This window comes from Dreissena polymorpha, chromosome 8, assembly GCF_020536995.1.
Source record: "Dreissena polymorpha isolate Duluth1 chromosome 8, UMN_Dpol_1.0, whole genome shotgun sequence".
Taxonomy (NCBI): domain Eukaryota; kingdom Metazoa; phylum Mollusca; class Bivalvia; order Myida; family Dreissenidae; genus Dreissena; species Dreissena polymorpha.
In genome coordinates this window covers 24,981,437-24,999,418 of record NC_068362.1, presented here as the reverse complement: position 1 = coordinate 24,999,418, position 17,982 = coordinate 24,981,437, and the positions used below count along the sequence as shown (strand labels likewise).

At 32.9% G+C, this 17,982-nt stretch overlaps 2 protein-coding genes across 2 annotated transcripts in view; one reads left to right on the top strand and one right to left on the bottom strand.

The window, feature by feature from the left end:
- The window catches only part of LOC127840808 (uncharacterized), a 251,389-nt gene that overhangs the window by 110,304 nt on the left and 123,103 nt on the right, over window positions 1-17,982 (top strand). The window lies entirely within an intron of this gene.
- On the bottom strand, window positions 788-7,399 carry LOC127840810 (uncharacterized). Its single transcript, XM_052369229.1, has 8 exons — window positions 7,239-7,399; window positions 6,275-6,288; window positions 5,694-6,104; window positions 4,860-5,013; window positions 3,584-3,796; window positions 2,944-3,038; window positions 1,428-1,550; window positions 788-1,009 (listed from the first exon to the last, which is right to left on the bottom strand). Exons 1-8 carry the CDS (start codon window positions 7,243-7,245, stop codon window positions 974-976), a joined length of 1,053 nt encoding a protein of 350 aa, XP_052225189.1. The 5' UTR covers window positions 7,246-7,399; the 3' UTR covers window positions 788-973.

Genomic DNA, 17,982 nt, shown 5'->3' with positions numbered 1-17,982 from the left:
GTGTACTATCTTATCAAATTAGTCATGTTCAGGTAGCTAATACATCTTGCCCATATGAGACAGGGGACATTGCATCAGGTTGCAATGTTTACATTTTAGAACGTATCTTTATTAAATATAAGTATTATGCCATTCTGAACCTCTAAAAAACAATTCAAAACATAATGTATGGTACATAGAATTGTACTGATAATTAAATATATATCCAGAGTGGTGATCTAATAATTTCGTTGATTCCGAACTGGCGATTAATGTATCATTAAATTGGGTCGCATTTACCATTTGTTTGCACATTAAACAGTATTGATAATAATGTATAGAGCACATATATGTGACGACATTTAAAGTTACTTTATTTGTTATATGAATTGAAAGTTATTGTACGAACATGTTTTTCCGTGTGTAGCGATACATTATTCAGCGCACTCCATTAAGACGAAAAAATAAGGTCGAATATCGATGGAAAAGTTGTAAATATGCTGGACTGTTCATGAATATATTTAACTAAAAATATTTTTAAAATACACTAAACTATCATTTCCAACTCTAATAAAATAACAAAATCTATAATAACACTAATAATGATTATGAACAAAACAATATCAGCATCATCAACAACAGCAGTTTTCTGCTACTACTACCACCATCACTACCACCACCACCACTACCACCACAACCGCCAACGCAATCGTCGCCAACATCAAAACAATAACCACTTCTACTACCTACTACTACCTACAACTACAAAAGTACCAATTATAACATCACAAATAATAAAAATGAATGCTAACGCTATTTATGTTTTATTATTTCATTATCATGAAATATAAACTCAATAGGTTAAAGTTCTGCTGGAAACGACAAATCTGTTAACGTCTGCATTTCACACATTTCCAAGATAGTTATAACCATAACGACGTCTCGGACTCACTGATTGTATCACTGATTTTTGCCAAAGAGCTCGTCCGTGTGCCTATTTAGAACTTTCTTGCAAAGTTTTCCATTCGACCTGTAATAAAATTAATATTACGCAACGCATTAATACTTGCACAAGTATAATATTATCCTTATTTGGACATGGTACTAGGAGAATTGCGATCTTAAAACTATACTGTTATAAGGACAAATCATATTATAGAACGAATGATGTTAAAAAAAAGTTGTGTATGATATATTTTATTTGACAATAATTTATAAATGTTTACTTAAATCATTGGGATTGATAAATATATCATTAACATGGGTTTATATGTCAGAGACATTAGTAAATATATCAACACAATTGGTAAATATATCATTTACATTGGCACATATGTCATTTCAATTAATGAACATGTCATTTAGATTGGTAAATATAATAAACATGGGACAATATAATTTAAACTTGTAAACATGTCGTTTTTTAATATTTATCATTGGTTGCATACCAATAATTTCTTAAATTTCTCGTTATTTTGCGTGTCGTGATTATGTGTGCCAGCCGTGGCGATTTGTTCAAGCGTAAACGTATTTGAATGTAATCCCGCCTCAAACACGTTTGATATAATCGACTGTAAAACAAAATGAACAACATGTGTCAATATGCCACCCAATAGCTTTAAGATCCTGTTACTACTTTAAAAACCAACATACTCATTGTAATTAAAATTTAATGGAACAAAACACGTTTTTACTTTAGAAAATACGATCAATTTAAGAAAAACTAATTATTTAATCTAAACAATGGGAATAAATATGAATAGTTCAGTACAGAACAAAGACTTTTTAAACAACAAAAACATTCTAAAAACGGTGACGGAAGAAGAACATGCATGAGCAGTATTAACATAACTATAATCAGCAGTAGAAGAAGTAGCAGTAGTAGTAAGAGTAATGGTATTAGTATTAGTAGTAGCAGTAGTAGTTGTAGTTTTAACATAAAAAATAGCAGAAGTAGTTGTAGTAAAAGTAGAAAAAGTAGTAGTAGTAGCAGCAGCAGCAACAGCATCAGTAGCAATAGTAAAAGTAGTAGTAGTTGTTGTTGTAGTAAAAGCAGTAGCAGCAGCAGAAAATGTAGTAATAGAAGTAGTAGCAGCATCAGCAGCATCAGTAGCAATACTAAAAGTAGTAGTAGTAGTAGCAGTAGTAGTAGTAGTAGTAGTAGTAGTAGAAGTAGTAGTAGAAGTAGTAGTAGTAGTAGTAGTAGTAGTAGTAGTAGCATTAGTAGTAGTAGTAGTAGTAGTAGTAGTAATTGTTGTTGTTGTAGTAGAATAATCATCAGATGCAGTATGAGTAGTAGCAGTAGTAATAGTAGTAGAGAGTAGAAGTAGTTGTAGTAGTAGAAGTAGTAGTACTACTACTAGTAGTAGTAGTAGTAGTAGTAGTGGTAGTAATAGTAGTAGTAGTAGTAGCAGTGGTAGTAGAACTAGAAGAAGTAGAAGTAGTAGTAGTAGTAGTAGTAACAGTAGTATCAGTTGTAGTAGTAGTAGTAGTAGTAGTAGTAGTAGTAGTAGTAGTAGTAGTAGTAGTAGTAGTAGTAGTAGTAGTAGTAGCAGTAGTAGTAGTATTTGTAGTAGTAGTAGTAGTAGTTTAAGTAGTAGTAGTATAAGTAGTTGTAGTAGTAGTAGTAGTTGTAGTAGTAGTAGTAGTAGTAATACTAGTAGTAGTAGTAGTAGTAGTAGTAGTAGTAGTAGTAGTAGTAGTAGTAGTAGTAGTAGTAGTAGTAGTAGTAGTAGTAGTAGTAGTAATAGTAGTTGTAGTAGTAGTAGTAGTAGTAGTAGTAGTAGTAGTAGTAGTAGTAGTAGTAGTAGTAGTAGTAGTAGTAGCAGTAGTATTAGTTTTTTTTTAGTAGTAATAGTAGTAGTAGTAGTAGAAGTAGTACTTCTACTAGTAGTAGTAGTAGTTCATCTTTTTGAATGATATACTTCACATTAGTAGTAGATGTAGAAGTGAAACAATATTTACTGTAATTTTGATGTCGATCTTATTCAAAACGTCAGTAAATTTTGATGTGACGGCGATAAGTTTTTGTAGTACTCCCTCGTCTGTTTGCAGGATCGCTGTAAACATTTTACTTATTTATCTTGAACTAATATTTATTAGAATACATAAACAGAAAGGCAAGTTTGGCGATGTTAATTTGTTGACAAAATATTATATCAAATACATGAAAACCAGAAACATAATCGACTTCGTGTACAATTCGATATAAATCGATAAACATGTATCAAACTTGTGTAACTTTGTCAATTTGCTTTCAATTTGGAGCATTAGAATTTATGAAAATGCTATTTATCACATTTGCAAAAATTGTAATAGGATTAAATGTATGCGTTCTTTTTATAGTGAACTGCTTTAGTAGAAAAAAAATGCTGTCACGTTACAACAATTGTTGAGCAAACACAGTTAATACTAGAAAACTTGTCCATGCATTCAAATAGTGTTTATCTTTTCGAGGTTAAATACATTCTTTAATAGAATTGTGTCACTGATAGTTATTGCGACTATGAACATAACACATTTCAGTTTGAATACATAATACACACCCGCACTTGTGTATTGTCTGTTTTTCAGTATGTTCCTGGAACTAAAATGATTTACTAACCTATTTGCCGAGTAAGGTCTTGAATGGTTCGGTTGTGCCCTTCAATTTCAACAATTAACACCCTCATATTACACGAAAATCTGAAAGACATGTCTCGTTTCTGGTCTGCAGAGTATCTAGCTCTTTCAGCTGCCCCACGACATTCGGCAGCATTGTTAAAGTTGACACCTGCCACAATACCTCCTGCTAACGTAACGCTCAGGCTTAGACCAACTGTTTCGTGTAGAACAAAAATAATTGTAATGAGCTTGGATTCATTCGTTATAAAAATAAGCATATATATTGCCTGTGCGTAACGTCTACCTGACAATATTATACAAACATCGCAGTTCATAAAAATACCAACTGCCTTTTCCCTTTAGTTGCAATTTATTGCATAACATTGCAAACAGCTCAATCTGCAAAATGTCATGTTTATATCAACGAAAGTGTCACAAATTGTACAGGTAGAGCAGTTTCCGAAATCAAATCGAATTTTGGAAAATATCGAAAAAATCTTAATACATCATTTAGGTAGATATGCATATGTGCCAAACCCTGTTTATAAAATTAAATACAACCCTGCTGAATACACAACAAGATATTTGATAAAAACGAGATAAAATATAGAAAAAAAGCAAAAAGGAGTGTTAAACTAAAAACCAAAACAATTATTTTTATTAACCGTTCGAAGGCAGTGACCGCAGCTTCAAGATTTGAATACTTTATCTTAATAGGCGATTAGTCGTTGGCCGTAAATAAAAATACTGCCGGGCAAACATTTATCTCTTGATAATATATCCAGAGTTTCATTATTCCTGCATATCTATCTCACGATTTAAGGAATCATACACAGAAGGTTTCACAAGACTACAAAAAATATTCGCAAAATATGACAAACAAATGAATCACCCAAGTAGAAAGACAAACATTCACAAGGCTAGAATAGAAGCTATCTATATGTATTTGCGAAGAGTTCATTCAAAATAGAGATTAATTTTTGTTCCTTTTAAGGCCCTTTAAGATTTAAATATGGTGATATACATTCTTAATTTAGCTCTAATTGAGTATTTATCCAATAAGTCTTCAATGGTGTTAAACAAATCTACTGCGCCATCGAAGAGACTAAACACATTTTGCCAGTGAAGCCAAGTAATTAATTTATGTAGGGCAACACATTTACATTATTAATTTCAAAGACGATGGCATTGTTTCCTAATGTCAAGTGCTTAATGTAATAATACATTTTAACAAAATGAAAGAACGATCCAGGATTAAGTGAACGAAGCTTACTTACGGGTAAACGGGGCTGCCACAACTCCTAAAGCCGCCAGGAATAAGCCACCGAAACCCCTAGATTCACTCTGATTTTTTTCACGATCAAGTGTGTCAGCCCTGTTGTTCAATTCATAAGCAGCCTTGTCCAGCTCACATATTTCTCTTTCGGTCACCTGCACATTGTAATTAAAAAGAAATGTTGGGCAAATACTAGGATTTTTTTTTTATTATGTTCAGGAGTGTCGTCATCGTTTAATGTATTTTATGAATCATATACTATATATTAAATTGAACATATATTACTATCTCTTGGTGGCGTGGATGCGATTACAAGCCAATTCAGTTTTTCAAAAAATCAGTCTCAATATCTATGTATTAATAATTTTCAGTTTCTAAAGTCAATTCTTTTCCTACAAGGGTAATACCATGAACACGAATATAAAAGTTCGAAATAATACGTTGAATTAATGCGAAATGAAATGCTAATATCGGGAATCGAAATAGCGTCAGTCGGATTGAACAGCTAATTCACTAACCACTTACCGTTAACGTTTGTACTATTACGGCTGTACACTTGATATCAATTTAAGGAATAATCCATTAACGAAAATATTCTTGCATTTTTGGAATTGTGACTCAGTCAAAAACCCGTCTATAAATTAATTCATTGATATAAATGACCCTTTAAATTAAGTGACTTGTTCGACTTTTTTCTCGAAACTAAGTATTTTATTCAGTTTCGTATACCATACTACTGTTTGATCAACAGTTTTACCCAAACCACCACACCCTGACCTTCTATAAATCAATTTTCATGTAAGGATTCAAACACACAAACTATGGTTTTACGTACCTGACGCTGATATTCTAGTTCTTTGTGCTGTTTTTCCACCCTTTCCAATTCTCTCTTACTTTGTTGTTTATTTGACTCCTTTTCTTGCAATCTTTGTCTACATTTCGTCAATAATTCAACTGTTTTCGTTTCAATTTTCTTGAAGTCGTTAAGGCTTTCTTCTATATCTGTTTTGATACTATGAACACATGCAACCATCTTTGTGACATTAACATCTTGTGTAGAAGACATTTGAATCAAAAGCTCTACTTGAATCGCAACATCTTTACACGTCTTTCCCATCAAAAACAGAAAGTCTTTGAATCGGCTTTCTACACTTTTCGTAAGGGAAGCAATGTCGGCTTTTATGTCTTTATCTTCCGAAAGACTTTGGGCGAGGGACAGTACATTTCTTTGAATCGTTGCGACATCCTAAAATACGTGTTATAGACCATTACATTCAATATTATGTAATAAGCTTATTGAAGTGGGATAAAGTATAAAACACAATAGAAATAAACCGTATTAATTATATAACATTATTTTTATTGGTTACATATGCTATACATAATAAATGTCAAGATAATGTTTTTTTTTCTTACCAGTGAACCAAATCCTACAATGAAAAAAGTACAAAGTATACACAACAACTGAAAGCAGGGAAATTGTTATCAAAAGACATCCATGTCAAACGTGAAGAACGAAATATCTTTGCAAATGCATTATTTTATAAATTTGTAATAAAACTAGCTAAAAAATATTATGCATTATTGTGGATCGTCGGTACGCTACGTGTATGTTGGAAAAACATGTTGCATAATGCAGAATTCAAGTGCGACTTTTGGCCTTTCATGCAGTTTGATTTGAGATCTAAAAATCAATTCGTAAAAAAACTTTTCACTTTATTATCTACAAAAACGATTTATAACGGTAAATCGGTGGGTCTACTTAAAAACAAGAGATAAGAACAGTTTAAGACCAAACATTCATACAATCAATTATTAAAAGTCATAGTAGATAACAATATTATTAAATTATCGTTTTTCATTATATAATCAAGATTCATTACAAAACCGTTTAACAAGCTCAATAATTATATTTCTATATGTAATCATTATCAGTGAGATTTCATGTAAAATGATATTGTTTTAACACATGTGTATGCATAAGGTCAGGTCGCCTTTCCTGTATTAATTTTATTTTCTAGTGCAAACAATGAGGCATATACAATGAGTGGATAATGCATACATATATACGTAAAATTCACATAAAATATATTGTTTATGCATTTATTCGGTATTTACTTTGTAAACATATGCGTTTTTGAAAAAAATAGCTAGTATATTACTTTCTATCAAATGATATTGGTCACACATTGAATAAACAAGGGTAGAAAAAAGTTTATTCATTGATCAAAATTAACCGCCACTTGTGCAATACATTTAAATAATTGTAAATATAAAACTTATTATACCATTTTACCTTTTCCGATTAAAACACGTAAAACTTATTATATTTCAAAGATAAGCAATACCGTTTTTTTTAAAACAGACAAAAAGTACATACCAGCCATGGTAATATTCCGTTTATCCGTGTATCGAGTATACTATTGGTCTCGATGCAAGAATACGTTTAGTTTGATATGCATTTGCTGCATTCATTACCCGTAGTTTAACCATCCGGTTATGGATAAACGACGACAGGTTATACACCAGTAACATAATCTCCTATTTGGTCTGCGACTACACATTAAATTGTTAAAGGGGTTTCCTTGTTGCTCTCTTTACTATGTATCAAGGGCTTGTTTTTGTTTAATAATTAAATATATGAAACATGATGCCTCATACACGAAAATCCATATATGAACTTAAACCAGTCTTCGTTAACTTAATCAATGATGTAGTAAAATATAGACGTATGATCTCAACTAAATGACATTTGAATTATTACTATCTTTGTTTCTTACACTAATGTAATGTAGAATATTCCACGTACACGCTAGACATTCGTAATTACATAATTATGATGATATGTGACACCTTTTGCCCGTGAATGACTTTGTTTAAAGTCATTCACGTCAACCACGAATGACGAAAAACAAAAGTTGTAAAATACCGTAATTTTTTACAATTATTAGTTTATATTGATTAAAATATCGCGACTGGTATGTTACATTACTTCAAAAAAGTTCATATTTTAGTATATCCGGTAATAACATTTCGCGATGTGAAATCGAAAGTACATCGCGAAAATAGGTGACATTACGATATACACACTATAAATAAGGTAAGCAGAGTGATCAATGTATATATAAAATATGTACAATTCACTACGCATGCACAATTTGCAATCCTGGGTTTACAACGTGACGATGATGATCAATCTACTTGCGTTATTTATTGTTAACTGGTAGTTACCTGGTAGACATACCCAGTAAAATTTATTACCAAATATACTGAAAATATGAAAACTAAACAACTTTTTTAAAGTAATGTAATATACCAGTCGTGAAATTTTAATCAATATAAACTAATAATTGTAAAAAATGCGGTATTTTACAACTTCGTCGTCGTGGTTGACTGTCCCTTTAACGTATTTGCTCATTTACACAATCGCTCTTTTATCAATCAATATGCAAATTACCCGATATACTTAGAATCTTTATTTAAATGACAATGCATAATAATAATTTTGAAATGATTAAGGCGGTATGCTTTAAACAACAAGGGCTGTTTGTAAAACATGCATGCCCCCCATATGGGCTGTCAGGTGTAGTGGCAGCCATTGTGTGAATACGTTTTTGTCACTGTGACCTTGACCTTTGACCTTGTGACCAAAAATCAATAGGGGTCATCTGTCAGTCATGATCAATGTACCTATAAAGTTTCATGATCCTAGGCGTAAGCTTTCTTCAGTTATCATCCGGAAACCATTTTAATGTGTCGAGTCACCGTGACCTTGACCTTTGACCTAGTGACCTGAAAATCAATAGGGGTCATCTGCAAGTCATGATCCATGTACCTATGAAGTGTTATGATCCTAGGCGTAAGATTTCTTGAGTTGTCATCCGGAAACCATTTTACTGTGTCAAGTCAACGTGACCTTGACCTTTGACCTAGTGATCTGAAAATTTCTAGGGGTGATCTGCGAGTCATGATCAATGAACCAATGAAGTTTCATGATCCTAGGCGTAAGCGTTCTTGAGTTATCGTCCGGAAACCATTTTACTGGTTCGAGTCACCGCGACCTTGACCTTTGACCTAGTGACCTGAAAATCAATAGGAGTCATTTGCGAGTCATGATCAATGTACCTATGACGTTTCATGAACCTAGACATAAGCGTTCCTGAGTTATCATCCGAAAACTATTTTACTGGTTCTAGTCAGCGCGACCTTGACCTTTGACCTAGTGACCTGAAAATCGATAGGGGTCATTTGCGAGTCATGATCAATGTACCTATGAAGTTTCATGATCCTAGACGTTAGCGTTCTCGAGTAATCATCCGAAAACCATTTTACTAGTTCTAGTCACCGTGATCTTGACCTTTGACCTAGTGACCTGAAAAGCAATAGGGGTCATCTACGAGTCATGATCAATGTACCTATGAAGTTTCATGATCCTAAACGTAAGCGTTCTTGAGATATCATCCGGAAACCATTCGGTGGACGGACCGACGGACGGACCAACGGACGGACCGACATGTGCAAATTAATATAGCCCCTCTTCTTCGAAGGAGGGCATAAATATTTGAGTTATAACATGATATTAAAAATAAGATATGCAAAATACTAATACCGGATGGTGTACCTGTTACGTTACATTTGGCATAATAACGACAGAATGCATCACTGGTTGCAACCACCACTTTCACAATCCATGAGTTTCAAAGAAACACATGGGTGATAAGTTGGTTTCTTTTCCTAGTTCCTTATTCCTTATTTGAATAAGGAATAAGGAACTGTTCCTTATTCCTTATTCACGCGTAACATATTTGTAATAGGTTTTTAAAGAACAATAATGCAAACATTTCTGAAGTAAATCAAAACAAAATAGCTCGAATACATTTACTTTATGTATTACGTTACATATTCATGTTTCTTCTTCGCGCTTGCACTGGATTTCTTGTTTAAACCGAACCGATATTATCTAATTCGAATACTAACTTCACATCAACGAATGCTAAAGCATATACTATTATTTTACATGAATCAGAGGGATAAAAAAAAATCATATATGTACATTTAAACATGTTTGTATTTATTTATAATCCAGTTCCTTATTCGAGGCTGAATAAGGAAAAAGGAACCAGTTCCTTATTCCTTATTCAAGGCGAATAAGAAACTGGCTTTTTTTACTTAAACATCAATGAAATTGATCCAAAATTAACCACATATAAATGAAAATATTATTTATATATTTGTTGAATATGTCAAATTCTTATTGCAATACATTTCTACTAAGTTTTAAGTGATGATTATCCAGTTCCATATTCAGTTTGAATAAGTGATAAGGAACCAGTTCCCTTTTCCTTTTTCAATCCGAATAATGAACTAGGTTATGATTAAATGAAACCTAGTAGAGATGTACTGAAATCAATTTTGTTGATACCCAACCTAAATTTACAATGATTTTCATTGATTAATTGGTCTCTTTGGTTCATTTTAATAGTTTGTTTAGTATGAAAAACCCAGTTCTGTATTCGATTTGAATCAGGAATAAGGAACCAGTTCATTATTCCTTTTTCGCACTGAATAAGGAACTGCGTTATTATTAAATAATACTAGGTCGAAACATATTGCATTATTTTTTTTAACTTCGAACCTACATATACCATGATGTTCATCGACATTTAATATTATATGGTTAATTTCAATTTATGTTTGAGTGAGGCAATACCATTTTCTTATTATCGTCTTCATAATACTTGTTTTCAGCGAGTATCGTCAAATAGAATATAAAAAGAAATCTGACAGAATACGTCCATATAACATATTTAAGCTTAAATAACCCACACACCTTCTAAAATATATCATATCCGAAAGTTATCGTCCGAAATACAGGCTTCCGAATAAAAACTAACTTTACGTCCAATTCCTTATTCAGAGGCCATAATTTCGGATATTTAAATTCGTATCATTCTAGAATAGCACAGCTATATATTCTTTATTATTGGCTATTTTTAATGTATGATTTTTTTAATTAATACGTCTGATACAGTTCTTGAAGTTTTTTCTGACCCTTACTTCTAGAGAAGACTTTCCGATAGCTGAACACCAGTCATGATTTAGCTATCCCATTCCGTTCTTATACCTAAACAGTTACAAGGGGATATGATTAAGGATACAAATCGATTTTAATGCGTCAACCAGTTCCTTATTCCTTTTTCAATATGAATAAGGAACTATGTTATCATTAAATGAAACTTATTAGAGATGTACTGCAAATAATGTTTTTTTTTATACCCAACCTACATTAAAAATGATTCTCATTGATTGATTGGTCTCTTTGGTTCATTTTAAGAGTTTGTTAAGCAGGAACATGCCAGTTCCTTATTCGACTTTAATAAGGAATAAGGTACCAGTTCCTTATTCCTTTTTCAATCCGAATAAGGAACTTGTTATCATTAAATGAAACTTAATAGAGATGTGCTGCAATTAATGTTTTTTATACCCAGCCTACATTTTTAATGATTTGCATTGATTTTTGGTCCCTTTCGTTCATTTTAATATTTAGTTTAGTATGAAAATTCCAGGAACTATGTTTTTATTAAATAAAACAAAGTAGAAATGTACTGCAATTAATATTTGCTACACCCGACACACATTGACAATAACTTTCGTTGAGTTATTCGTCTTGTTGGTTAATTTTGACTTATAATTTATAGGAAGAAAATTCCAGTTCCTTATTCGATTTGAATAAGGAATAAGGAACCAGTTCTTTATTCCTTATTCCAACTGAATAAGGAACTGGATAATCATCACATAAAACTTGGTAGAAATGTATTGCAATTTGAATTTTACATATACAACCAATATATAAATCATTCGTTCATTTATATTTGCTTAATTTTGCATCAATGTCATTGATGTTTAAGTCAAAAAATGTCAGTTCCATATTCCTTATTCAAACCGAATAAGGAACTATGTTATTATTAAATAAAGCAAAGTATATTTGCACTGTAATAAATATTTGTTACACCCGACAAACATTTACAATAATTTTCGTTGAGTTATTCGTTTCGTTGGTTCCTTTTGACTTATAAGTTATAGAAAGAAAATCCCATTTCCTTATTCGTTTTGAATAAGGAACCAGTTCCTTATTCACACTGAATATGGAACTGGATATTCATCACTTAACACTTAGTAGAAATGTATTGCAATTAGAATTTGACATATACAACCAATATATAAATTATATGTTCATTTATATGTGGTTAATTTTTGATCAATTTCATTGATGTTTATTAAAAAAAGCCAGTTGCTAATTCAGATTGAATAAGGAATAAGGAACTGGTTCCATTTTCCTTATTCAGCCTCGAATAAGGAACTGGATTATACATAAAAACAAACATGTTTAAATGTACAAGTTTGATTTTTTTTATCACATACATGTAAAATAATAGTATATGCTTTAGGTTTTGTTGATGTGAAGTTAGTATTCGAATTAGAAAATATCGTTTCGGTTTAAAGAAAATATCCTAGGCAAGCGCGAAGAAGAAACATGAATATGTAACGTAATACATAAAGTAAATGTATTCGGGTTATTTTGTTTTGATTTACTTCAGAAATGCTTGCATTATTGTTCTTTAAAACCGTATAACAGATATGTTACTCGTGAATAAGGAATAAGGAACAGTTTCTTATTCCTTATTTGAATAAGGAACTAGGAAAAAGGAACCAACTTATCACCCATAAGAAACACATGACTCATATGAAAACTCCTTCTATTGCTCTTTGGGTCAATGTCGACCTGACATGGCTTGAAGTCATCCGGGGGTGACTAGAAGCCGATTCATGTCACCCTGAGGTGACTTCAAGCCGATTCTAGTCACCCGGTCGGCTTGAAGTCACCCTAGGGTGACATGAATCGGTTTGAAGTCACCCTAGGATGAAAAGAATCGACTTCTAGTCATCCCCGGGTGACTTCAAGCCATTACAGGTCGACAATGAAACAATGAGCCCTACTATTTGATGGCATTTTCAGCTTCAGACTATAATTTCAGAATATAATTTAAACCATGCTCGTGTTATTATATATTCGGAAACATTATTGCAAATCAATTAGTGTACATGCTTTTGGATAGTAATCATCATGTGTTGAATCGAAAAAACAAACATGGCATCACATGTTTTTGATATAATAATAGTATTGAATATTAATAATACATTATTACATAGCGAGTTAAAGCTTGCATTACAGATAAACAAATTAATGTCATAAATAAAACACGTCTTTTGCCTAATCAAATAAACGACAATCTAGGAAATTCGGGGTCTAGATAGGATAATTTTTCTACTAGATTTTCAAGATATTTTCTGATTAGACACTTTGTAAAATACAAAAGGTTTTTAATATAATGTATTGAGAGAAGTCTGTGTCGCCGGTATCGTGGTGTCGATAGAGAATTAAACAATGTGCGAAGACTATGATTGTGTTTGTTTGGTGATAGTTTGTCTATTTCATGTATTGTTAATTCATTATGTTCACACCGAAATTGCAAGTCGGCCGTATCGTGTTAAAACTGTTGTAATAAAGCTCACCGTGGGAATTATTCCATAAATTCTTTGTTCAACTATGTAACCATGTATTGTTGTAACCGTGCTGAAATAGGCTTTGGTATTCCGTCCAATTAGTCGATTGAACATTCAGGCCAACTGGTGCTAGTGACTTCGGCTGAGAAAGAGAGAAACGCAATCACGAAAAATGCTAACTCTCGTTTAGTTGGGTTAGCTTTCAGGCCAGACAGGGCCTCTAAGCAGTTACAACTGACACGTTTAAAGTTGGTATTGCTAATGACAAACCCAATTACAGCTTTATTTCATTATTGTAATCAAACACTATGAACTTCTAGATAAAACAATGTAATATTTAAGTCAATAAAAATGCTCATAATGCGCTTGTACGTTTTTAACATCTATTTTAATACATAGTTCGCTAAAAAGAACCTTTACCAGATTTGTATTCGACTATCAAATGATACTTATAATTACAATGTGTAATGCTTCACTCAGGTCGCCAGCTTCAACAGTAAACACAAAGAGCTTGGTCAAAGACACAGTTTCAGTACCACGCCGAGTTCAAGTTGTCAGTGGAAGAACATGATCTCTTGAAGTTTCATTAGCCTATTTTAAGAACTATTTAGTTATGGCAATATCTAGATTTTAGTTTTCAAACATTTCTTTAACAATATCCACCACAAATTTAAAAACTTAAAATAACGTGCATATTCACAATATAGTCTGCTATAATTCACACCCCATATTTTAAGTGCTTTTTGAGATAAGTCAATATACAGATTTTGGTTTTTAATAACAGCTGTAAACATGGCAAACACGTTGTCTGATGAACAAAAGAAATGTCACGGTATCGATTTGAAGCGGGATGGTGATCAGCTGAGTAAGCGGTCCGATAAGCTCACTTGATGGAGCACTCGCCATATTAAAGGGAGGTCCCGGGTTCGAGGCCCGGACTGGGTGGCAACTGGCAACAATGGCGTCCATTGTGGGGCCGTGGCATTTGCAATAATGCATACAATCTGCCCGTGGATTCGTCGGGATCATTTATGCACTGTTCTTTGCGACATGAATTCGGGGACGAATTCCTTATTGGCAAGGGGGAATGTCACGGTACCGAACCTAAGCGGCATTGGTGCTTAGCTGAGTTATGGACCCGGTAATCATTCTCGCTTTGATAGCAAGAGGTACTGGGTTCGAGTCCCGAAATGGACGCACAGTTTCAACAACCCGGCAAAAGAAATAACGTTCATATGGCCCGCTATCGACAAAACAAGTTTCGTTGCCTGAATTCAGTACTTGCTTCTTTGTTACAATAACCAGATTTTAGTGTTCTATTTTTTTCTGTTACCATGGATAGTACTTTTTTCAGACGAAAAAAAAATCGATTTAATTTGCCTCTTCCCAATTTGACCATCTATCCGTATACGGTGATTTTTTCAAGCTTGCTCAAAAACTTGTTGAGTTGTTGAATATAGATTTTATTTTGTTTTCATGTTTTAAATGCTTACTCGCCAAGGGTAAACCTACCGCCCCCGTCTGTGAGATGGGTAGGGGACTGAAAACAAAGGCTTCAAAGTTAGAACAACTTGATGTTAGAAGACTGTGAAAAGAAGATTAGACACTTTTTGAAGACTGAAACGACAAAAGTACAAGGCATAGCATTACTGGTTATAAGAGACATGCATATAACATAGATAAGATAACGAGACCAATACAATTAAAAACATGAGCACCACCTCGCGGGTGGTGCAGACCGCTCATCTTTTTTTCTTTTGTAAAGGTGTAGGGACCTATCTCAATGCTTCAATCAAAAAGGGAGGAGGTTGGGTTGGAGAGGGGTGTATAGTGTTGGGTGTGGTCATTTATTACATTATATTTAAAAATGTAAAAACAGGTTAATTTTTTTGGGGGGGGATTCTTGGATGGGATGGTTGGACAGTCTTTTAAAAATAAAGTAATAAAAATAACTATTTGTGTTTATTTTACCATGTTTCAAACAAACAAAAACATTTTTTTTTGGGGGGGGTGTCGGGGGGCTGAGAGGGGTGGTATAGTCTGGTGTGTGATCATTTCTTAGATTATCTTTAAAAAATAAGTAAGAAATAAAACAAAGTATTTTTTGTTGTGGGGGGGATTCTGGGGTGGGGCGTGGGGAATGGTTTGATTGGAGTCTAGTGTGGTATGTCAGGTAAGTGTTGTTTTGTCAAAGTATGAATCAAATCTGATCATAAATAAAGAAGTTATGGCAAAATGTAATACTTTGAACTTGAGAGTCAATGTCATTCAAAGGTCAATGTCAATTCAACTTGCCAGGTACAGTACCCTCATAATAGTAAGAAAGTATTTGAAGTTTGAAATCAATAACCTTGATAATTTAGAAGTAAGTGGATCTAAAAACAAAATTTAACCAAATATTCAAAGTTAATAAGTCAAAAAGGGCCATAATTCCATCAAAATGCCAACCAGAGTAATGCAACTTGTCCTGTACAGTCCTCTTATGATAGTTAGCGAGTAATTCAAGTGTGAAAGCAATAGCTATGACACGTAACGTGGACCAAAACACAAAACTTAACCAAATTTCAATTTTCTACGTATTAAAGGGCCATAATTGTGTTTAAATGCCAGTCAGAGTTACATAACTTCACCTGCACAGTCCCTTTATGATACTTAGCAAGTGTTCCAAGTCTGAAAGCAATAGCTTTGATACTTTATTAATAAAGTGGACCAAAACACAAAACTTAACCAAATTTTCAATTTTCTAAGAATAGAAAGGGCACATAAATTTTCCAAAGAGCCAGCCAGAGTTATCTTACTTTGCCTGCCCAGTCCCCTCATTATAGTGGGTAAGTGTACTAAGTTTGAATGCAATAGCTTTGATACTTTATGAGAAAAGTGGACCTAAACACAAAACTTAACCAAATTTTAGATTTACTAAGTATAAAAACGGCACATAATTCTGTCAAAATGCCAGCCAGAGTTATCTAACTTTGCCTGCCCAGTCCCCTCATGATAGTAAGTGTACCAAGTCTGAATGCAATAGCTTTGATACTTTCTGAGAAAAGTGGACCTAAACCCAAAACTTAACCAGACGCCGACGCTCAGGTGATGACAATAGCTCTTTTTTTCAAAAAAAATAGATGGGATGCTAATAATAGTTGAGCAGAATAGGTCAGATCCAAGGCACAAGTGTGTCGATTTTATCAGCAAGATAATGTTTGAACCACTTTGGTTTGTATGTCAAAACAACAACATTACATAGTTTGTTTGTTCTTTTACTTAACAAAATATGCAAACAATATATAGTTCTATTAATTTATTTATGTTATATTGACCAATGCAACTCATTCATGTATGAAGGATGTTTAAGATATACAAATAGTACAAAAAAGCCTAGCTTGTTATTTCAACAACATAGTTTGTGCCCCGAATGTGAGCAGATACATACAATATAGTACAATCTATAACAGTTTAACTTTATTTTGTGTCAGTAATGGTCAATTTTTGGTTCAACAACTGAATAAAAATCATCGCCAGACCAGTATATATTTACGGTGGAACCCAACCCAATTCTGCATGTGGGCTTCCCTTACACTAAATTTCAGCGCAGTATCCATCCAAACTCCAGTTATTGTAAAGAAATATAGTTTTCCAACTGGACCAAATACTTTCCTATGCTAGATCTGCATGTAAGCTACCATCATGTACAATATCAAAAAATGCCCCAGTACAATTTTCAAGCGTTTGAGAGGATACAGTTTTGTAATTTGTTGAAATTGTAAAGTTATCTTGACATAGCTGGTTCCAAATTGGATCATAATTTAGGTATTTATGTACGCCACAAATAACAAACTCTGCACAATATCTCCATCAACGATAAAAATATTTACCAGAAACAAATTATATACTTTAGTATCAGTGACCTTAACTTAATGCAATCCCATGCAATGACTGTCTTTTACTATCCTTTTACCTATTTACTATACATGTGACCTTGACCTTGAAAGAATACAGAGCTCGAACAAGCACTTCAACATTCAGATGCTATATGACTCTGACCTTTGAGGTACTTTCATGTTTTACCGTATATTAACAAGTATTGATATGTGCGTTATGGAAACATATTAACAAATATTTTTACGTTAAAACATAAATTTAAATACTACTGACATACAATTTATTGATAGCAATACTGATTTGCAATTAAAGCTTTTAATTGACTGGAATCATATGCATGATTCTTCATCAAAATGATTGATAAAACAAATCAATGTAAACAACTGTAAAAAATCTGCACACAACTTTGATTTCATAATGCCATGCACACCTTTAAGTGCACGAAACTTTAACTTGTATTGCCTTTCTAAAACTGTTTTAATCAATTAAAAGTAAACATCAAAAGTATGTGTGATGAAGAAAAGCTTCACAAAACTGATTTTTAAACGTGTTTGTGCATATATATATTCAATGCCCAATCATAAATTTACTCTGAAGTTTCAATTGGTACTGCTCCACTGAAACTTCAGTCTTTTTATTTCATCTGTATGCAAATATTTATTTTATATGTAATGGTACAT

Excerpts from the sequence above, each read along its gene's own strand:
- LOC127840810 (XM_052369229.1), bottom strand. Across the intron at positions 3,797-4,859 it reads TGTGGCAGCCCCGTTTACCC|TTGGTCTAAGCCTGAGCGTT; the intron begins GTAAGTAAGCTT and ends TACACGAAACAG. Across the intron at positions 1,010-1,427 it reads AGAAATTTAAGAAATTATTG|GTCGAATGGAAAACTTTGCA; the intron begins GTATGCAACCAA and ends ATTTTATTACAG.